The 23,678-nt window shown below is 48.0% G+C and overlaps 1 protein-coding gene across 1 annotated transcript; it reads left to right on the top strand.

The window, feature by feature from the left end:
* Positions 1-1,435: 1,435 nt before the first annotated feature.
* MRPL17 (mitochondrial ribosomal protein L17) lies at positions 1,436-21,657 on the top strand. Its single transcript, XM_082268486.1, has 3 exons — positions 1,436-1,673; positions 7,484-7,552; positions 21,291-21,657. Exons 1-3 carry the CDS (start codon positions 1,500-1,502, stop codon positions 21,540-21,542), a joined length of 495 nt encoding a protein of 164 aa, XP_082124612.1. The 5' UTR covers positions 1,436-1,499; the 3' UTR covers positions 21,543-21,657.
* Positions 21,658-23,678: the final 2,021 nt, after the last annotated feature.

Genomic DNA, 23,678 nt, shown 5'->3' on the forward strand with positions numbered 1-23,678 from the left:
CTGTGATAGGAGGAGATAAGATAATGAGAACTGTGATAGGAGGGGATAAGATAATGAGAACCGTGATAGGAGGGGATAAGATAATGAGAACCGTGATAGGAGGGGATAAGATAATGAGAACCGTGATAGGAGGGGATAAGATAATGAGAACTGTGATAGGAGAAGATAAGATAATGAGAACTGTGATAGGAGGGGATAAGATAATGAGAACTGTGATAGGAGGGGATAAGATAATGAGAACTGTGATAGGAGGGGATAAGATAATGAGAACCGTGATAGGAGGGGATAAGATAATGAGAACCGTGATAGGAGGGGATAAGATAATGAGAACCGTGATAGGAGGGGATAAGATAATGAGAACCGTGATAGGAGGGGATAAGATAATGAGAACTGTGATAGGAGGGAAAAAGATAATGAGAACCGTGATAGGAGGGGATAAGATAATGAGAACCGTGATAGGAGGAGATAAGATCATGAGAACTGTGATAGGAGAAGATAAGATAATGAGAACTGTGATAGGAGGGGATAAGATAATGAGAACTGTGATAGGAGGGGATAAGATAATGAGAACTGTGATAGGAGGGGATAAGATAATGAGAACTGTGATAGGAGGGGATAAGATAATGAGAACTGTGATAGGAGGGGATAAGATAATGAGAACTGTGATAGGAGGGGATAAGATAATGAGAACTGTGATAGGAGGGGATAAGATAATGAGAACTGTGATAGGAGGGGATAAGATAATGAGAACTGTGATAGGAGGGGATAAGATAATGAGAACCGTGATAGGAGGAGATAAGATCATGAGAACTGTGATAGGAGGGGATAAGATGGTAGAAAGAGACAAGATAATGAAACCATGAAAGAAGGTGATATGATAATGCAAAAAGAGATGGGAGAAGATATAATAGGAACTGTGATGGGGAGAGATGATGAAGGAAATATGATGAGCACCATGGTGAGAGGAGATATGATAATGCAAATGTGATAAGAGGAGAAAAATAATGGAGGAAAGAAGATAAAGAGCAATATTATAAGAAGAGGTAAAAGAAGAAAACAGTGGTGGAAGGTTAAACTATATTGAGAATCATGATGGGTGGAAATAAGATGAGAACCACAATGGGAGGAGATATGATAATGAGAAACATAATGGTAAGAGATATAATTACACCCACAATGGGAGGAGATATGATAATAAACACTCTGATTGGCGGAGATAGGATAGAGGAATCCCTGATGAGAAGAGATGGGATAGTAATGGCGGAGAGGAGATAATGAAGTACGGATTTGGGAAGAATGATCGCTCAGTAACCAGATATTCGTACACAGAGAGATGGGCATTAGAAAATAACTAGTAGTGACAAGATCCTGAACTCTTTTGTACGGAATGAGGAAGTGTGTGAAGCGCAGGCAGAAGCCGGAAGTAGTCCTCTTGACCCGGGAGTGATTGTACGAAGATCGGAAGTGCAGGAGCCGGGGGATTTGACACTTGGGTCGTCATGCGGTTGTTCCCGGGACTTCTGGTGGCTCATGGAAGGGTGGCCCGGCGGATGGGGCTGGGGCCCCGGTCCCGGCTAGATATGCTGCGGAATCTCCTCACCGCTTTGGTCAGACATGAGAGAATAGAGACCACCTGGGCCCGGGCCGATGAGCTGACCTTCTATGCCAACAAGGTGATATGATTGGGCCCCCAGGTCATATATATGTGGGTGTAGTGTGATTGGTGGAGGAGCTGTCCTATGCTACATTCTGTACCAGGGGTGTCGCACTCCATTGGCTGAATTAGCTATATGGGTGCCCTACAAGAGTCGGTTATAACTGGAGTGAGAGCGGGGGGTACGTAGTGTGTACGGCTGAGAGCCGGGGGTACGTAGTGTGTACAGGTGAGAGCGGGGGGTACGTAGTGTGTACAGGTGAGAGCGGGGGGTACGTAGTGTGTACGGCTGAGAGCCGGGGGTACGTAGTGTGTACGGCTGAGAGCCGGGGGTACGTAGTGTGTACGGCTGAGAGCCGGGGGTACGTAGTGTGTACGGCTGAGAGCCGGGGGTACGTAGTGTGTACGGCTGAGAGCCGGGGGTACGTAGTGTGTACGGCTGAGAGCCGGGGGTACGTAGTGTGTACGGCTGAGAGCCGGGGGTGCGTAGTGCGTACGGCTGAGAGCGGGGGGTGCGTAGTGTGTACGGCTGAGAGCGGGGGGTACGTAGTGTGTACGGCTGAGAGCGGGGGGTACGTAGTGTGTACGGCTGAGAGCGGGGGGTACGTAGTGTGTACGGCTGAGAGCGGGGGGTACGTAGTGCGTACGGCTGAGAGCCGGGGGTGCGTAGTGCGTACGGCTGAGAGCGGGGGGTACGTAGTGCGTACGGCTGAGAGCGGGGGGTACGTAGTGTGTACGGCTGAGAGCCGGGGGTACGTAGTGTGTACAGGTGAGAGCGGGGGGTACGTAGTGTGTACGGCTGAGAGCCGGGGGTACGTAGTGTGTACGGCTGAGAGCCGGGGGTAGGTAGTGTGTACGGCTGAGAGCCGGGGGTAGGTAGTGTGTACGGCTGAGAGCGGGGGGTAGGTAGTGTGTACGGCTGAGAGCGGGGGTAGGTAGTGTGTACGGCTGAGAGCCGGGGGTACGTAGTGTGTACGGCTGAGAGCCGGGGGTACGTAGTGTGTACGGCTGAGAGGCGGGGCACGTAGTGTGTACGGCTGAGAGGCGGGGGTACGTAGTGTGTACGGCTGAGAGCCGGGGGTACGTAGTGTGTACGGCTGAGAGGCGGGGGTACGTAGTGTGTACGGCTGAGAGCCGGGGGTACGTAGTGTGTACGGCTGAGAGCGATCTACCCGTCTCTTGGCCACCCACAGTTTTTGCATAAAATGGGAGCTGAGCACTTTGTTCCTACACTTGGTTCTAGGGCACAGCTTGGATCTGTGGCATGCCGGGATTGCTTCTACATCTCAGAATAGTCCCCTGGAGCCTGGGTGGGTGTGATATTCCTATTACAAAGCATAGTGAGGAAGAAGTTGTATAAAGAGGGGGACAGGTGCAGGTGTTCCATTTTCTGCCTAGTGAGAAAGACAGGTGCATGGGATGCCTGTTCTCTATAGTGAAAGACAGGTGCAAAGGATGCCTGAACTATAAAGTGAGAGACAGATGCATGGGGTGCGTGCACTATATAGTGGGAGAGACAAGTGCGGGGGATGCGTGTACTATATAGTGGGAGAGACAAGTACGGGGGATGGGTGTACTATATAGTGAGGGAGACAGGTGCAGGGGATGCTTGTACTATATAGTGAGAGACCCGTGCAGGGGATGCTTGTACTATATAGTGAGGGAGACCGGTGCAGGGGATGGGTGGACTATATAGTGAGGGAGACAGATGCAGGGGAGTGTGTGCCGTTTACTTTATAGTGAGGGAGACAGGTGCAGGGGATGGGTGTACTATATAGTGAGGGAGACAGGTGCAGGGGGTGCGCGCTGTGTACTGTATAGTGAGAGAGACAGGTGCAGGGGGTGCGTGCTGTTTACTGTATAGTGGGAGAGACAGGTGCAGGGGGTGCGTGCTGTGTACTATATAGTGAGAGGTACAGGTGCAGGGGATGCGTGTACTATATAGTGAGAGAGATAGGTGCAGGGGATGCTTGTACTATATAGCGAGAGACCCGTGCAGGGGGTGCGTGTACTATATAGTGAGGGAGACAGGTGCAGGGGATGGGTGGACTATATAGTGAGAGACGGGTGCGGGGGGTGCATAAAATACAAAAAAAGTGAAACTCTCGCGCTATCAAATATAAAAATGGAAGGACTCAATCAATAAAAAATGTATACAATTAATAAAAATATTAAGCGAAGTGATCAAAAAAAAAAAACAGGTGGGATCCAAAGAGAAAGAAATTCTAATAAGATAGGGCTGCTGCTACCACTCAGTGCTCATCTTCAGCAAATAAAAAGTGTATAATAATAGGTGACAGTGTTGCGCTGCCCTTGAACTGAACAAATAATACAATAAGTTCACATAGATATAATGTACACACACATCTGTGATTAAAAAGCATAAACCGAATGATACAACACAACATGCATGTCACTGCAAAATAAATAAGTAAAAAGTTCATCGTGGTAAAGTGAAAAGTACAATCAATCTCTAAAAGTGCACCATGCATCAAAGAAACTGCCACATATATGTCCTCTGTATGTGAACGGACAATGACGAAAATAAATTCTTGATGAATGCATAAGTGACTCCTTTCAATTATTGTGGGGCGCTCTTCTTCCTTTGCATGCCCCTATTTGTGCTCTCTATGTTCTCGCCTCAAATACACTTGAAAGCCCCATAGAGAATAGCCCATCATAGGAATGGTAATAATAGTTTCCGTCACTAGATGTCCTCGGTGCATAGATATCTATCGGTGCAAGCCCTATCCCTGGCCGTTCCTCTGTAGGGCTGTTTAATATTCTTATCACCAGTGGTAAGGGGGGCACAAAAGGATACGCTCATAGTGCAGTATGCAAAGACATTTATTTAAAAAAAAAAATTGCATCAACTCGCAGTTTAAAAGCATTATCTTCAGCAAGCTCTCACAACAGTGTCGTGTCTGTGACAATGTCACTTCTGGTAACCTCTGTCCAAACCCTGCGCGTTCCGTCACGGACAAGTGACTTCTTCAAGGTGTCCCCATCTTTATAGGTGCAGGGGGTGCATGTTCTTTTTAGTGAGGGAGACATGTGCAGGGGGTGCGTGTACTATATAGTGAGGGAGACAGGTGCAGGGGGTGCGTGTACTATATAGTGAGGGAGACAGGTGCAGGGGGAGCGTGTATTATACACTGAGGGAGACAGGTGCAGGGGGTGTGTGTACTATATAGTGAGAGACCCGTGCAGGGGGTGCGTGTACTATATAGTGAGAGAGACAGGTGCAGGGGGAGCGTGTACTATATAGTGAGGGAAGACAGGTGCAGGGGGAGCGTGTATTATACAGTGAGGGAGACAGGTGCGGGGGGGTGCCTGTACTATATAGTGAGGGAGACAGGTGCAGGGGGAGCGTGTATTATACACTGAGGGAGACAGGTGCAGGGGGTGCGTGTATTATACACTGAGGGAGACAGGTGCAGGGGGAGCGTGTATTATACACTGAGGGAGACAGGTGCAGTGGTGCGTGTACTATATAGTGAGAGACCCGTGCAGGGGGTGCGTGTACTATATAGTGAGAGAGACAGGTGCAGGGGGAGCGTGTATTATACAGTGAGGGAGACAGGTGCAGGGGGAGCGTGTACTATATAGTGAGAGAGACAGGTGCAGGGGGGTGCATAAACTATATAGTGGGAGACAGGTGCAGGGGTGCGTGTACTATATAGTGAGGGCGACAGGTGCAGGGGGGGTGCGTGTACTATATAGTGAGACAGACAGGTGCGGGGGGAGCGTGTACTATATAGTGAGACAGACAGGTGCGGGGGGTTTGTGTTCTATATAGTGAGGGAGACAGGTGCAGGAGGTGCGTGTACTTTATAGTGAGGGTGACAGGTGCAGGGGGGTGCGTGTACTATATAGTGAGAGAGACAGGTGCAGGGGATGCATATACTATATAGTGAGGGAGACAGGTGCAGGGGGTGTGTGTACTTTATAGTGAGGGCGACAGGTGCAGGGGGTGCGTGTACTATATAGTGAGAGAGACAGGTGCAGGGGATGCATATACTATATAGTGAGGGAGACAGGTGCAGGGGGTGCGTGTACTTTATAGTGAGGGCGACAGGTGCAGGGGTGCGTGTACTGTATAGTGAGGGAGACAGGTGCAGGGGTGCGTGTACTATATAGTGAGGGAGACAGGTGCAGGGGGGTGTGTGTTCTATATAGTGAGGGAGACAGGTGCAGGGGGTGCATGTACTTTATAGTGAGGGCGACAGGTGCAGGGGGTGCGTGTACTATATAGTGAGGGAGACAGGTGCGGGGGGGTGCGTGTACTATATAGTGAGGGAGACAGGTGCAGGGGGGTGCGTGTACTATATAGTGAGGGAGACAGGTGCAGGGGGGTGCGTGTACTATATAGTGAGAGAGACAGGTGCAGGGGATGCATATACTATATAGTGAGGGAGACAGGTGCAGGGGGTGCGTGTACTTTATAGTGAGGGCGACAGGTACAGGGGGTGCGTGTACTATATAGTGAGGGAGACAGGTGCAGGGGTGCGTGTACTATATAGTGAGGGAGACAGGTGCAGGGGGGTGCGTGTACTATATAGTGAGGGAGACAGGTGCAGGGGATGCATATACTATATAGTGAGGGAGACAGGTGCAGGGGGTGCGTGTACTTTATAGTGAGGGCGACAGGTGCAGGGGTGCGTGTACTGTATAGTGAGGGAGACAGGTGCAGGGGTGCGTGTACTATATAGTGAGGGAGACAGGTGCAGGGGGGTGTGTGTTCTATATAGTGAGGGAGACAGGTGCAGGGGGTGCATGTACTTTATAGTGAGGGCGACAGGTGCAGGGGGTGCGTGTACTATATAGTGAGGGAGACAGGTGCGGGGGGGTGCGTGTACTATATAGTGAGGGAGACAGGTGCAGGGGGGTGCGTGTACTATATAGTGAGGGAGACAGGTGCAGGGGGGTGCGTGTACTATATAGTGAGAGAGACAGGTGCAGGGGATGCATATACTATATAGTGAGGGAGACAGGTGCAGGGGGTGCGTGTACTGTATAGTGAGGGCGACAGGTACAGGGGGTGCGTGTACTATATAGTGAGGGAGACAGGTGCAGGGGGTGCGTGTACTATATAGTGAGGGAGACAGGTGCAGGGGTGCGTGTACTATATAGTGAGGGAGACAGGTGCAGGGGGGTGCGTGTACTATATAGTGAGGGAGACAGGTGCAGGGGGGTGCGTGTACTATATAGTGAGGGAGACAGGTGCAGGGGTGCGTGTACTATATAGTGAGGGAGACAGGTGCAGGGGGTGCATGTACTTTATAGTGAGGGCGACAGGTGCAGGGGGTGCGTGTACTATATAGTGAGGGAGACAGGTGCGGGGGGGTGCGTGTACTATATAGTGAGGGAGACAGGTGCAGGGGGGTGCGTGTACTATATAGTGAGGGAGACAGGTGCAGGGGGGTGCGTGTACTATATAGTGAGAGAGACAGGTGCAGGGGATGCATATACTATATAGTGAGGGAGACAGGTGCAGGGGGTGCGTGTACTGTATAGTGAGGGCGACAGGTACAGGGGGTGCGTGTACTATATAGTGAGGGAGACAGGTGCAGGGGGTGCGTGTACTATATAGTGAGGGAGACAGGTGCAGGGGTGCGTGTACTATATAGTGAGGGAGACAGGTGCAGGGGGGTGCGTGTACTATATAGTGAGGGAGACAGGTGCAGGGGGGTGCGTGTACTATATAGTGAGGGAGACAGGTGCAGGGGGGTGCGTGTACTATATAGTGAGGGAGACAGGTGCAGGGGATACCTCTCCAACAAAAGTTACCTGATTTACAAAATGTTGTCCCCGATTACTTCTTCTCAGATTATTGATTATGGGAAGCGCGGAGATACGAACGAGAAAGCAATGAAGATGGCGGACTTCTGGCTGACAGTAAGTCAATCTTTGTTTTTTAAAATCCAGATTAAAGTGTCGCGTTTCTCAGAGCTGAAATTTTTATTTCTCTTTGGTTCATTGACGGACACAGCTCCTTATCTTCTTGACCATCGAGTTATAGGGCCCCCTACAGGAGTAGGACACAAGGCAGAAAAAAAGCTTGATTACATCTATGGGCAGTCCAAGATGGCATACTCCCTTTTCTCAGCTATAGGCTTTTTCTTCAGGAGTAAGGGCCTAGTTCCTTGCTGGGATCTTTGGTCCTGGCAGTTTTTTTCCTTTTGAATGGAACTTTTTCCTAACTTTATTTTGTTCCTGTGAGAATCTACAATCAATTGCCGGACTGGGAGACGGACTGGATAACCTAGATCCAGAGGGTCCCTCCAGTCTGGCCAGGGCACAGGCCTCAGGTCCACGCTAGGTCAGCAGCGACATAGCCCACTGGATGGGGGCTAGCCTGCAAGTTAAACGACTCGCAAGGGCGCATACGTACGACCGGGTCTCAGCCCCAGTCGCAGCATTCCTCCTGGCAGACAGCACCCCCCCCCCCCCCCCCAAATTCCAATGGAGCGGTGGTCTGTCAGGAGCAGTGCCCACCCTGTTTCCTGTTATAGTAAGTAGCTGTCCCCCTCTTCCCCTGGGGGGGTTTTGGGGTGGATGTGGGCCTCTCCCTGGGGTGGTGGGACCCCTGAGTTCCCCTCCTTACCCCCCAGTTCCTCTAAAATTTTGGTGGTCACTGTGGGTCTTCCAGCAACCCCCCCCCCCCCTCCCTGGGTGAGGTTATTAGCTGGCTTTTGCCATATGCTTTTAAGGGGGACTTGTTGGAGTTGCTGCTGACCGGGTTTTTCCGGGTGCACAATGGGGGATTGAGCAGGGTTGCCCGCCACCCTGGAGGTTGGTGACTAGGGCAGGGATGTCCTCTGGGCTCCATGCTGCAGTTGTTGGCCTGGGGGAGCGGATGTTTTAGCGTCCACGGGTCCGTGTCTCACGCAGCCGGATCCGGACAAAAATTTAGGCCACGGCTTTGCGGCCTACTGGTCGGGAGCTATGTGGGGCAGCCCCAGGGAGGGTGATGGCTTCAGCCACCCTCCGTTTGGGCATCCGCCCTCCCCTCCGCTGCCCCTGGGTGGTCAGCTCCGCTGGGGCTCGTGAGGCTTGGCGTCCAGAATAATTTAGGCCACGGCTTGCGGCCTACTAGGCAATGTGGCCAAGTCGGGCGCCTCCGTTGGGGGGGGGGGGCGGGGGGGCAGCCCCCAGTGAGGTTACCTGAAGCCACCGCTCTTACTTTGGGCATTTGCCTGGCTGGAATCCATACACCTCCACAAACAGAATAAATTTAGACCACGGCTTGGGGCCTACTAGGCCATATGGCCAGCTTGGCGCCTCCCTTGGAAGGGGCGGCGCTGTGGGGATGGTTTATTATTTGAGGGCAGCCATGCCGCCATCATTATGTAGGGCACCTGCCCTTTTTTAGCGGGTACCCTGCCTGCGCGTCAATGTCACGACGGGAAGCCCTCTTTTTAAGGGGGCTTATTCCTATTATGCGGGCCCATATGGAGGGGCTGGGAGGGTGACTCCCTTGTTTTTTGCTGGGTCCAGTAACTGGTCCATTCGTGGGCCCTTGGTCGGCATCCCCTTTGCAGGATCGCAGTTGGCAGCCCTCCCCTGATTGTTATGCTTTCTGGGTGAGCTTATTATATAGAGCCCCCCGTCCTCCCCTGTCTCATCTGTCCTATCAGATCCTGAATCTGTTTCGGCCGTGAGTTACTCTACTGGGCCTGCATCCACACACCCTGAGTGCTCGAATAGTGAGGATGATTCTTCTGCTCTTCAAGCTGCGCATGAAAAGGCGCTGGTGGATGCACTGATTGTGTCAGTGCGTGGAATTTTAAAAATGGAGGATGTGGCTGATGCATCGGAGGTGCCGGTTCCTTTTGGCATCACAGCCCCTTGAAAGCGGCAAGGGTGTTTCCCTTTCCAGCTTACTTTGACAGCATTGTCCCAAAACAGTGGGGTTGTCCAAAACGCATTCTTGTGGTTCCTAAGCATTTTGCTATTCGGTATCCTTATAAGGATTCCCCGCTTTAACAAAATTGACCTTTAGTGGATTTGCCAGTTTCCAGATTGAATAAAGCTACCTTAATTCTTGTTGAGAAGCCCCCAGCCTTCTTCAGGATCCAGCTGATAGGAGGGTGGAGGTTCTGGCCCGCCATTTGTTCACTGTGCCCTGGTGTCGCAAACTCTGACCGAGTGGGCTAAACTTTTATGCCGGGACCTGGAGGGGAAACAGCTTCCCCCTGCCTTTTGCGGGGCTCGCAGATCAGTTGATCCAGGGGCTGCAGTTTATCTGTGATACCTCGTTGGATGCAGCTCCTTAGATTTCTAGGCTGTCTGTATCAGCAGTGGTCCTTCGGCGTATTATATGGCTGAAATGCTGGTCTGCGGATCCGACTTCGAAGAAGGCCTTATCTGATCTCCCCTTTGCAGGGGATTGCCTGTTTGGATCTTCCTTGGATGACATCATTAAGGGTCTCACATGGGGGAAGAGTACTCTTTTTCCGCAGGCTACCAAGAGCAAGGAGCCCCCTCATAGACGTGGGCCATTCTTCCCTGGCTCATAAAATACTTTTGTCCCTCAGGGTCTCGACATGGGATCAAAGCCCTTCAGGACCTCCACCAGAGGTTTCCAAGAGGAGCTACGAGCAGGCTCTTCCAGACCTGCGGATAAGGCTTCCTCTGCATGACGGGGTGCCCTCACCCGTATCTGGGGTGGGGGGATGTCTTCACTGGTTTCCAGATCCGTGGAACTCTCTGGTACAGGACAAGTGGGTCCACTAAGTTATTCGGTCTGGCTACAAGATCAATTTTCGTTCTTATCCTTCGAAGGGGTTCTTCCCTTCCATCCTGCACTTGTCCCCAGATTGCTTACGGGTCTCTTGGGGCAGTGCAAGACTTGTTGCTTCAGGCGTGATTGTCCCGGTTCCAACTTCAGAACGCTTTCAGGGGTTTTGCTCAAACCTCTGTACAGTTCCCAGGAAGGAAGGCAAGGTACTTCCAATTCTGGACCCCAAAGCGCTAAATTGCTTTGTGTTGGTACAGAGGTTCAGAATGGAGTCCATGCACACGGTAGTGGCATTCCTATTTAATGGGGGATTTTCTCACTTATATCGACATCAAGGACGCTTACCTTTACATTCCAATATGTGCCGGTCACCAGCACTTCCTCCGCTTTGCCGTGGGTGAGGAGCATTATCAGTTTGTGGCATTACCGTTTGGTCTTGCCCCTGCTCCCCGGGTCTTCACAAAAGTATTGACCCTGGTGCTTGCGTTGTCAGCAGGGGATCAAGGTACTGGGGTACCTGAATGATCTTCTTCTGCGAGCGGAGTCTCCGACTGCTCTGATGGACAACTTGGAGATTACTCTGCAAACTCTGAGGGAGTTTGGTTGGATTCTGAATCTTCAGAAGTCTGCTCTGGTTCCGTCCACAAAACTGGACTATCTGGGTCTGAATTTGGACTCCGCCTCAGCCAGAGTGTTTCTTCTTCTGGAAAAACTCCAGAAATTGCAGGAGGCAATTCAACTTTGTTTCCAGCAGACGGTCATCCTTCTGGGCCACACGAGATCTCTGCAAAAAGAGATTCTGGTGAAATGGGACAAGAATCCAGTCTCTAGAGGTGGCTTCTTTCTCTGTCACTTCGACAGGGAAAATCCTTTTTCCCCCCTGTACTGGACAGTTGTCACCATGGATACCAGCCTGTCCGGGTGGGGAGACGTCCTCTGCACAGATTGTACTCAGGGGGTCTGGACTCTGGAAGGTTCCAGACTGCCGATCAATGTACTGGAACTCCGAGCGATCAGACCTGGTCTGGATCATTGGGCAATTCGTCTTCAGGGGTGTCCGGTACGAATTCAATCGTACAATGCCACTGCCGTGGACTGTCATTCACCAGGGGGGCACAAGAAGTGTCCTGGCGGCTCGGGAAGTTGCCTGGCATTCTAAGGTGGGCAGAATGATTTGTTTTATCCCTCTCTGCTGTACAGATTTCACGGAAGGTATGGAGGTTTGTGGCACTGTCTCAGGATCCTCTGGCCGACGCCACAAACGCATTAGTGACACCTTGGAGTCAGTCTCGTTTGATTTACGCCTCCCCCCCCCTCAAACTTCTGCCAAGTCTCCTGTGCAGGATCGAGGCAGATGGGATTCTGGTCCTTCTAGTGGCTCCAGACTGGCCTCACCGGTCTTGGTACACCAATCTGGTACGTCTGGTCGCTGGTGCTCCTTGGAGGAAGATCTTTTTGGGGGCTATTACTTCTGCGTCCAGGTTGTCAGAGCTTGTGGCGTTGTCTTGTCGTTCACCTTACCTGGTAGTTCACAGAGATGAGGTGGTTCTTCGTCCCTGTCTGTCGTTCCTTCCAACGGTCTTCTCTGATTTCCATTTGAATGAAGACATTGTGTGGCCTTCCCTATGTTCCAGGCCAAAACATCCCAAGGTAATGGCCTTGCAGTCCCTGGATGTGGTTTGGGCAATCGGTGTACCTGGCAGCTACGGAGTCTTTTAGGAAGTCAGACTCACTATTTGTACTCACTGATGGACCTTGAAAAGGGTTGGCTGCTTCTGCTGCGACTATTTCCAGATGGATCACACAGTCATTGATTCGGGCCTGTTTAATTTAGGGTCAGGTTCCTCCTTTCCGTGTTAAGGCGCACTCTACTCAGGTGCTTGGTGCCTCCTGGGCCTTCCATCATCAGGCGTCAGTGATGCAGGTTTGCGAGGCGGCCACCTTGTCATTTGGTGCACACTTTTACAAATTCTTCTAAGGTTGATGTGTTGGCATCTGCAGGTGCTTCGTTTGGCCGCAAGGTTTTTGCAGGCTGCTGTTTAGAGGACCTGGTCCAAGGGTGTATTGTTTTTTTTTTTTTTAAGGTGAGCTCCAGTTGTTTAAAGTTGAACGCCATGTTACCGGTTTGGCTACGTTTAGCCTATGGAATTTTTTCTTGCTTTTTCTACCCCTCATGTATGCTTTGGGACGCCCCAATGGTCAAGAAGGTGCTGTGTCTGTCAATGAACAAAAGAGAAAATGGAATTTTTGACTTACCATAAAATCCATTTCTCTGATGTTCATTGACGGACACAGCACCCACCCCTCTGTGGAGTTGGCTTTCTTCTGACACTGCTTTTAAAAAAAGTAGAGTGCCTATAGCTGAAAGCTTTTTCCTGCCTAGTGTCCTCCTCCTGTAGGGGGCGGTATAATCCAATGGTCAGGAAGATAAGGTGCTGTGTTTGTCAATAAACATCAGAGAATGGATTTTACGGTAAATCAAAAATCCCATTTTTTTTTTTTTTTTTTATGTTGAATGCTGTAAACCAGCGTTTCTCAGTCTGGTGCCATTTTTGCGATACGGTACTGCGTTGCGTTTACTGACAATTGCGCGGTTGTGCAATGCTGTACCCAAGTAAAATGAATATCCTTCTTTCCCCACAAATAGAGCTTTCTTTTGGTGGTATTTGAACACCTCAGGTTTTTATTTTTTGCGCTATAAACCAAAATGAGCAACAATTCTGAAAAAGAAAAATTTTTACTTTATGCTATAAAACATGTATATTAAAAAAGAATAGCGCGCAAATGCAAAAGAAATTACTACCAAATCTGAAGACAATCCATAAATAAAAATGGGGATTTGGTCCCACCATATGGCCATATCGTGCTCAAGCCCACTACTGCGTCAAAGTACCCCATTATCAGTGGGTCCTACACTATCCATGAAAAAGAGATGAATCCAGCCTTTCTAACCCTTGGAGATAATACTCCTTGCTGGGAAAGATGTGCAAATCCCCATTTTTATTTATGGATTGTCTTCAGATTTGGTAGTAATTTCTTTTGCATTTGCGCGCTATTCTTTTTTAATATACATGTCTTTTGGTTCATAGCTGCAGCAGCTTTAGAAATACATGGGTATGCTCCCCCAAATTTTTTGCCTGCTTATGCTATAAAACAGCCAATTAAAAAATTAAAAAAATCTAATTTTTTCATTAATTTAGGCCAATATGTAGTCCGCCACATATCTTTTTGTTAAAAAAAAAAAGCAATAAGAGTATATTGATTGGTTTGCGCAAAAGTTATAGAGTCTAGAAACTAGGGGATAGATTTATGTCATTTTTATTTATTTATTTATTTATTAATTTACTAGTAATGGTGGTGATCAGCGATTTTACATGGGACTGCAAAATCTGCAGACAGATTAGACATCTAACTGACACTTTGAGTAGACCAATAACATTGCTACAGTAATCACTGCTAAAAATATCCTGTGTTGTGTTAATCTGTGACAGAACGTCGGTCTGCCTTGTTTACATAAGCAGATCGCCTATCTGTCTATGAGGAACGATCGCTGGTGACCCACTGATTGGCTTCCTGTCTGGCCAATCAGCGCGTGCCCTCCCCCCCTACTGTCTTATTACACTAAACGATGTACAGGTGCATCGTTTCGCATAATAGAGCCGCCAAGTGCATGCAGTTGTGATGCTGTTCAGCGATGTACAGCCCCATTCACCTGGGGGTATATGTCCTTCTCTGGCCACGGCATGTGTACGACCCTGGCTGCTGCCTCTGCAGCTAAGAGGGGAGCAGTTGGGCGTTGGTAAAAACGCTGCTCAACCGCATGGTTTTACCATCCCCAACATCAGATGTAAATGAGCCCTTGGATCACATCTTTGTAGCTGCCTGTAGGTAAGCCCATGCATTTCAGTGGTCTGCCCTACCTGCAGAATTATAGGGAAAGAAGTCCCTTTTTTATAAACTGTGCTACACCGAAAATATGTTGCATTTGTCAGTGCGTGGTGGTATTAAGAATTAATGACACCCCTGCCAAAGAGCAGAGTGTTCGCGTGTCAGAAAAACGCATGATTTAGCACATGTTCCCTGACACTCAGTAATGTAAACTAAGCCTTGGACTGGGATGCCTTGAGGCTAAAAATACTCTTTAACCACTTGCTGTCCACGCTATAGCTGAATGATGGCTACAGCGCGGCCGGGTAGTTCTGGGACACCATCATATGACGGCATGCCTTGTTCACGTCCGCTGTGGGGTGCGAGCCGCGCTCTGTGATTGCAGTGTCCGGAGGACAATGCTGATCACATATTGGAGTAAAGAGCCAATCAGCGGCTCTTTACTATGTGATCAGCTGTTTCTAATCACGGATGTCAACAGAAGTCGGTTATTGGCACACTTTTCCTCATGCTGAGAGCATGAGGAGAGGAGAAGAGAGCCGATAACTGGCTTCTTTAAAAGGGACATCTACACTCCTAATCAGGGCACTGATTATCAGTGTTGTCCCAACAGTGCTGCCAATCAGTGCCACCCTTCATTGCCTCTTCATCAGTGCTCATCAGTGAAGGAGAAAAATTACCTGTTTGCATCATTTTGTAACTTACTATGAATACGGTCTTTTTTTTGTTTGTTTTGAAAAAAAAAACTAGCGGTGATTAAATATCACCAAAAGAAAGCTCTATTTATGTGAAGAAAATGATAAAAATTTAGTCTGGGTACAGTGTTGCATGACCGCGCAATTGTCATTAAACGCGTGACAGCCGAGATATATCCCGGGTAACTATAGGCCGGTCAGCCTAACATCTGTAGTCTGCAAAATTTTGGAGGGGATGTTAAGGGACCACATACAAGACTTTAGTAATGAAAACGGTATTATAAGTAGTAATCAGCATGGATTTATGAAAAATCGTTCCTGCCAAACCAATCTATTAACCTTCTACGATGAAGTGAGCTGCCACCTAGATAAAGGTAAGCCTGTGGATGTGGTGTATCTGGACTTTGCAAAGGCCTTTGACACCGTTCCCCACAAACGATTACTGTACAAACTAAGGAAGGTAGGTATGGATCATAAGGTGAGTACCTGGATAGAGAACTGGCTCCAGGGGAGAGTCCAGAGGGTGGTGAATAATGGGGAGTACTCGGATTGGGCGGGTGTGGAAAGTGGGGTACCCCAGGGTTCTGTCCTGGGACCAATCCTGTTTAATTTGTTCATAAATGATCTAGAGGAGGGGATATCTAGTACAATCTCAGTATTTGCAGATGATACTAAACTAGGCATGCCAATATCTTCTATGCAGGATGTGGAAACCTTGCAAGCAGACCTGAACAAAATAACGGGGTGGGCAACTACATGGCAGATGAGGTTTAATGTTGAAAAATGTAAAGTAATGCACTTGGGGGCCAGAAACCAGAAAGCAAGCTACTCACTAGGGGGGGAACCTCTGGGTGAGTCTAGGATGGAAAAGGACTTGGGGGTACTGGTAGACAACAAGCTTGGCAGTGGCATGCAATGCCAAGCCGCCGCAAGCAAAGCCAACAGAATACTGGGATGTATAAAAAAGGGGATTCACTCCAGAAATAAAGAGATTATTCTCCCACTCTACAAGACTCTGGTCCGGCCACATCTGGAGTATGCTGTCCAGTTCTGGGCACCGGTCCTCAGGAAGGATGTGCTGGAATTGGAGAAAGTCCAGAGAAGGGCAACAAAAATAATTAGGGGAATGGAGGACATCAGCTATGAGGAAAGACTACAAGCACTGAACCTTTACTCTCTGGAGAAAAGACGATTGAGGGGGGATATGATATCAATGTACAAATACTGTACTGGTGACCCGAGCATAAGGAACAAACTATTCAGAGAAAGGAGATACAATAAGACACGTGGTCACTCACTAAAACTTGAGGAAAGGCGGTTTCACCTTAAAGTGCGTAAGGGGTTCTTCACTGTAAGAGCGGTAAGGATGTGGAATTCTCTTCCACAAGCAGTCGTATCAGCAGGGAGCATTGATAGTTTCAAAAAACTATTAGATGGACACCTTAAAGACCACAACATACAGGGGTATACAATGTACGGTTAAAGCAAACACACACACACATCATAGGTTGAACTGGATGGACTGATGTCTTTTTTCAACCTCACTAACTATGTAACTATGTAACTATGTAGCGCTAAAAGCTGAAAATTGGCCTGGGCAGGAAGGGGGTAAGAGTGCCCAATAGGCAAGTGGTTAAGGGTGCTGTGACTGGAAAGAGGTTGGGAATCACTGCTGTAAGGTAATCATCCTCCACTTTGAAACTCTATTGGTGAGAGTTCTGCTTCTGGATTCCCAGCTCCTTCATCACATCCCTTCGACCATATGTGGGGTTCTGAATGCCTTCTACATTATGGAGACTGCAGCTGGAGAACTTGGACTACCCCATTTACAATGCATCCACAAAGTATTCACAGCGCTTCACTTTCCCCACATTTTGTTATGTTACAGCCTTATTCCAAAATTGATTACATTCATTATTTTCCTCCAAAATTCTACAAACAATACTCCAAAATGACAACCTGAAAGAAGTTTGTTTGAAACCTTTGCAGATTTATTAAAAATAAAAACCAAAATAATCCCATGTACATAAGTATTCACAGCCTGTGCCATGGAACTCAAAATTGAGCACAGGTGCATCCTGTTTCCACTGATCATCCTTAAGATTTTTCTATTACTTGAGTGGAGTCCACCTGTGGTAAATTCAGTTGATTGGACATGATTTAGAAAGGCACACACCTGTCTTTATAAGGTCCCACAGTAAACAGTGCATGTCAGAGCACAAACCAAGCCATGAAGTCCAAGGAATTGTTTGTAGACCTCTGAGACAGGATTGAATGAAGGCACAGATCTGGGGAAGGGTACAGAAAAATATATGCAGCAATGAAGATCCCAATGAGCACAGTGGCCTCCATCATCTGTAAATAGAGGAAGTTTGGAACCACCAGGACTCTTCCTAGAGCGGGCTGCCTTTTACCAAACTGAGCAATCGGGGGAGAAGGACCTTAGTTAGGGAGGTGACCAAGAACTATATGGTCACTCTGACAAAACTGAAGCGTTTCTCTGTGGAGAGAGGAGAACCTTCCCGAAGGACAACCATCCCTGCAACACTTCACCAATCAGGCCTGTATGGTAGAGTGGCCAGACAGAAGCCACTTAGTAAAAGGCACATGGCAGCCCACCTGGAGAGTGCCCAAAAGCACCTGACGGATTCTCAGACCATGAGAACAAAATTCTCTGGTCTGATGAAACAAAGATTGAACTCTTTGGCCTGAATGGCAAGCGTCATGTCTGGAGGAAAGCACGCATCGTTCATCACATGGCCAATACCATCCCTACAGTAAAGCATGGTGGTGGCAGCATCATGCTGTGGGGATGTTTTTCAGGCGGCAGGAGCTGGAAGACTAGTGAGGATCGAGGGAAAGATGAATGCAGCAATAAACCGAGAAATCCTTGAGGAAAACCTGCTCCAGAGGGCTCTGGACCTCAGACTGGGGCGAAGGTTCATCTTCCAACAGGACAACAACCCTATGTACACAGCCAAGATAAAGAAGTGGCTGCGGGACAACTCTGTGACTGTCCTTGAGTGGACAAGCCAGAGCCCATTCTTGAACCCGATTGAACATCTTGAGGACTTAAAATGCCTGTGCACCAACACTCCCCATCCAACCTGATGGAGCTTGAGAGGTCCTGCAAAAAAAGAATGGGGGAAACTGTCCAAAAATAGGTGTGCCAAGCTTGTAGCATCATACTCAAAAAGACATGAGGCTGTAATTGGTGCCAAAGGTGCTTCAACAAAGTATTGAGCAAAGGCTGGGAATACTTATGTGCAATGTTCCCCCTAAAGTGCGCGCATGCGCGGACGCGCAGTGAAATTTATGGTCCCGCGCAAGCAGCTATGTAGACCGCGCACCTAGTTAAACAGCGCAGACGAGGTGGCCGGGGAGCAGAGCGTGCTCCCTGAGAGCACGCCCATTGTATGACAATAGCGAATGAAAATTCGCTATTGTCACATGGATCCTCCTCCTGGCCAATCAGGGAGCGGGTCCTCCTGCTTCCTGATTGGCCGAAAGGCCAACTTCATGCCATTGGCCGAGGAGGAGGCGCCGGGACTTGAGCACGGAGACGCGGGAAGCCGGGGACTGAAGTGAGCGGGTCCGTGACCGTCCTTAAGGTAAGTGCACGGGGGGGGTCTCGCGGGGGCCAAGTCACTTACGGATGGTGGTCAAACACCAGAAGATCCACTCAGCCAGGAGGCATCGCTGGAAGTGCTGGGGAGAGCGGAGGATCGCTGCCATGATCGTACCCAGGGATATCAATTCACTCCATGCAGGTTGCAATTTATTGGGGGCAATGCTGTGCACTCTGCAGTTTATTGGGGGCATTGCTGTGCACTCTGCAGTTTATTGGGGGCAATGCTGTGCACTCTGCAATTTATTGGGGGCAATGCTGTGCACTCTGCAGTTTATTGGGGGCAATGCTGTGCACTCTGCAATTTATTGGGGGCAATGCTGTGCACTCTGCAGTTTATTGGGGGCAATGCTGTGCACTCTGCAGTTTATTGGGGGCAATGCTGTGGCACTCTGCAATTTATTGGGGGCAATGCTGTGCACTCTGCAGTTTATTGGGGGCAATGCTGTGCACTCTGCAATTTATTGGGGGCAATGCTGTGCACTCTGCAGTTTATTGGGGGCAATGCTGTGCACTCTGCAGTTTATTGGGGGCAATGCTGTGCACTCTGCAATTTATTGGGGGCAATGCTGTGCACTCTGCAGTTTATTGGGGGCAATGCTGTGCACTCTGCAGTTTATTGGGGGCAATGCTGTGGCACTCTGCAATTTATTGGGGGCAATGCTGTGGCACTCTGCAGTTTATTGGGGGCAATGCTGTGCACTCTGCAATTTATTGGGGGCAATGCTGTGCACTCTGCAGTTTATTGGGGGCAATGCTGTGCACTCTGCAGTTTATTGGGGGCAATGCTGTGCACTCTGCAGTTTATTGGGGGCAATGCTGTGCACTCTGCAATTTATTGGGGGCATTGCTGTGGCACTCTGCAATTTATTGGGGGCAATGCTGTGCACTCTGCAATTTATTGGGGGCAATGCTGTGCACTCTGCAATTTATTGGGGGCATTGCTGTGGCACTCTGCCATTTATTGGGGGCATTGCTGTGCACTCTGCAATTTATTGGGGGCAATGCTGTGCACTCTGCAATTTATTGGGGGCAATGCTGTGCACTCTGCAGTTTATTGGGGGCAATGCTGTGCACTCTGCAGTTTATTGGGGGCAATGCTGTGCACTCTGCAGTTTATTGGGGGCAATGCTGTGGCACTCTGCAATTTATTGGGGGCAATGCTGTGGCACTCTGCAGTTTATTGGGGGCAATGCTGTGCACTCTGCAATTTATTGGGGGCAATGCTGTGCACTCTGCAGTTTATTGGGGGCAATGCTGTGCACTCTGCAGTTTATTGGGGGCAATGCTGTGCACTCTGCAATTTATTGGGGGCATTGCTGTGGCACTCTGCAATTTATTGGGGGCAATGCTGTGCACTCTGCAATTTATTGGGGGCAATGCTGTGCACTCTGCATTTATTGGGGGCATTGCTGTGGCACTCTGCAATTTATTGGGGGCATTGCTGTGGCACTCTGCAATTTATTGGGGGCATTGCTGTGGCACTCTGCATTTATTGGGGGCATTGCTGTGCACTCTGCAATTTATTCGGGGCAATGCTGTGCACTCTGCAATTTATTGGGGGCATTGCTGTGCACTCTGCAATTTATTGGGGGCAATGCTGTGCACTCTGCAATTTATTGGGGGCATTGCTGTGCACTCTGCAGTTTATTGGGGGCAATGCTGTGCACTCTGCAATTTATTGGGGGCATTTCTGTGCACTCTGCAATTTATTGGGGGCAATGCTGTGCACTCTGCAATTTATTGGGGGCATTGCTGTGGGCACTCACAATTTATTGGGGGCATTGCTGTGCATTCTGAAATTTATTGGGGGCATTGCTGTAGGCACTCTGCAATTTTTTGGGGGCATTGCTGTGGCACTCTGCAATTGATTGGGGGCATTGCTGTGGCACTCTGCAATTGATTGGGGGCACGCTGGTCACTCTGCATTGACGTCGCCCCCCCCCCCCCCCCCCCCCCATTGCTCAGTCTAAAGGTTTGCGCTCAGAAATTTTTTTATTTGCTCAGCACAGTAAAAAATTAGAGGGAACATTGCTTATGTGCATGGGATTTTTTTTTATTTTTATTAAATTTGCAAAGATTTCAAAATAAATTATTTCATGTTGTCATTATGGGGTATTGTTTGTAGAATTTTGAGGGGAAATAATGAATTTATTCCATTTTGGAATAGGACGGTAACATAACAAAATGTGGAGAAAGTGAAGCGCTGTGAATACTTTCCGCATGCGCTGTATCTCATTCAATCTTTCACCCACCATCTACTATCTTTGTGCGTGTTTGGAAGATTTTCCATCACTTGCTGGCCCAGTAATCAGTCTCTGGCATAAGGGTTTTTTTTTTCACACTGGGGAAACTCCTATTTAATTGCTGATTCCACCCAACTGTAAAAAAAAATAAAATGGTAGCCCATTGAGAAATCTCCCTACACTTCCTGTTCACCATCACTAGCATAGGAAGTTAGAGGAAATCTTCCCACTGGGGTTACAAACAGCAGGGAAAGCCTAACAGAAGTTTAATTCTAAGCTACCCCACTCCATCTGGGAGAGAGTTGTGGCTTGAATCGTATTTTAATATTGTGGTGTTTTGAAGACATGTCTGGTCAGGCCCTTATTGCCGCCATTAATTGTAGCAGTGTAGTATTTTGGGAAATAAATTCTCTTATTCTTTTTTTTTTTTTTTCAGGAAAAGGACCTCATTCATAAACTTTTCAAGGTTCTGGTTCCTCGCTTTAGCTCACACGGTGGCAACTACACGAGTATGTACCAGATCCCGAACAGAGAGAACCTGGACCGAGCCAAAATGGCCGTAATAGAATACAAAGGAAACCCATTTCCATCTTTACCTGTTAACAAGAGGGACAATGACAAAACTCTCATTAACCAGCTTCTGCTGGGCTACCAACAAGAGAACAGCCTGCAGGGGTCATCCTCCTAATCCTCCTGCACCCCCCAGGATTTCTCCTGCATACGTTGTATGATGAAGCCTTTACTGTGAACTCTTGTGTGCTCTGTTAAAGAGAAGAAATAAATACAGAATGAAACAATATAAATGGTTAAAATTCTGTGACCACTACACATTTTCAGTGTATGGTAACCTATGGCAGCAATTGTAATTTGAGTGTGAAATCTGGCTGGCGTGATTTTTTTTTTTTTTTTTGCATCAATCATAAAATATCAACTATACCATTGCTTTTTTATGTTCTTAGCATGGTTTCAAGTGGTTCTAAACCTTAATTTTGTTGGAAATGATAAACATGTCATATTTACAACCTCTCTGCAATGGGGTCCCCCTGCTGGCGCTTTTGGCTCCCCCTTTTCAGCAGGCTATGGGGGCACTCACGTGGGCTCAATCCGGAGAACTGATATGTGCGTCCATAGAGAGAAACAGCGCGGCTCAAACCTCACCACCTGCTCCTTTGTCACAGGATTTGATTGACAACAGCAGGAGCCTATGTCTCCCACTGCTGCTTCCATGTTTTGAGGGCAAGGTTTCCATCTTTCCTTAGAATCCTGGGAGAGATTATGACTGCCACTTTTCTAATGAGCAGAATAGTACACCTATGTGCTCTGAGTGGACATATAAGCAGCCAGCCCCTGAAAAGTATTGTAATGGTAATATGTAAATTAGTAGGTGAAAAAAATGAACATAGCAAAAGTTCTATTATGACTGAATGCTATCAAATGTAAAATTAAGATTTTTATAACTGAACAGTTGCCTTTTCTGCTGCATCTTAGGGAGATTTTATTTATGGCTTTTTAAAAGGTGTTTTTTCTAGTTATACCAATACAAAGTTTATAATGACACAGATTTAACCACTTGAAGACCAGGCCTTTTTCTGACATTTGTTGCTTACAAGAAAAAAAATCAGAAAATTACTTGGAACCCCCAAACTTGTATATATATAGTTTTTTTAGAAGAGACCCTGGAGAATAAAATGGCGATCGTTGCAATATTTTATGTCACACTGTATTAGCAAACGCAATTTTTTTGAAAAGAAAAATACACTCATGAATTAAAAAAAAAAAAAAAACGAAATCATAAAGTTAGACCAATTCTTTTAGTATAATGTGAAAGATGATGTTACGCCAAATAAATAGATACCTAACATGTCATGCTTTAAAAGGTTACCTGTTTAGAGTTACAGAGGAGGTCTACAGCTAGAATTATTGCTCTCGCTCTAACGATCGCTGCGATACCTCACGTGTGGTATGAACACACTTTACATGGGCAGGCGCAACTTACGTATGCGTTCGGATCTGCGGCAAGCACATTGGGATGGGGCGCTTAACATTTTTTTATTTTTTTCACTGTCCCTTTATCACTTTTTTTTTTTGCTGTCGCAAGAAATGTAAACATCCCTTGTGAGAGTAATGGGCAGTGACAGGTACTCTATGGAGGGATCTGGGGTCTTTAAGACCCTTAACCCCTCCTCTGCACATGAAAGTATTCAAAACACCAAGATCCGTGTTTTTGAATACTTTAACATTTTTAAATTTGGCGCCTTTAGGACTCCAGTAAACCGAAAGTGACGTTGTGATGTCACTTCTGGGTTAGTACATCGCGGACCTGATCAAAGCAGATTCCGGCTTCGCTCGGGCCTCCGGCCATCTGGCAGACACGTCGGCTGGTCACTCGGGTCTCCGGGTGGGATGGGAGATCCCAGGCAGAGCAGCAGAAGGCGGTAGGAGGGGGAGACATCCCCCTCCTGCTGCTTGTAATAACAGCTGAGTGGCTTCTTAGCTGCATTAGTTATTATGAGAAAGCTGAATGTCGACTCTAAAAACCGGTACCAGGGTGATGCCCGCAGCTGCAGGCATCACCCCGGTATAACCACTTGAAGCAGAATGACGTAAAGATACATGATTTTGTGGCAAGTGGTTAACCTTCTTGTTAGTAGAAATAACAATACATCCTGTAAATATTAGGCCTCATGCACGCTGGGCGTTTTTACAGCTGCTGTTTTTTGGCTTTAGGCGTTTTATTCTGCAGCCAGTAAACGCCCCAGTACGTTATCCTAGGTTTTCATATACACAGACTGTCATCAGCATTTTTTGGCAGGAGAGTTTTCAG

Source organism: Pelophylax lessonae (genome assembly GCF_965119305.1).
Source record: "Pelophylax lessonae genome assembly, chromosome: 9".
NCBI classification, from domain to species: domain Eukaryota; kingdom Metazoa; phylum Chordata; class Amphibia; order Anura; family Ranidae; genus Pelophylax; species Pelophylax lessonae.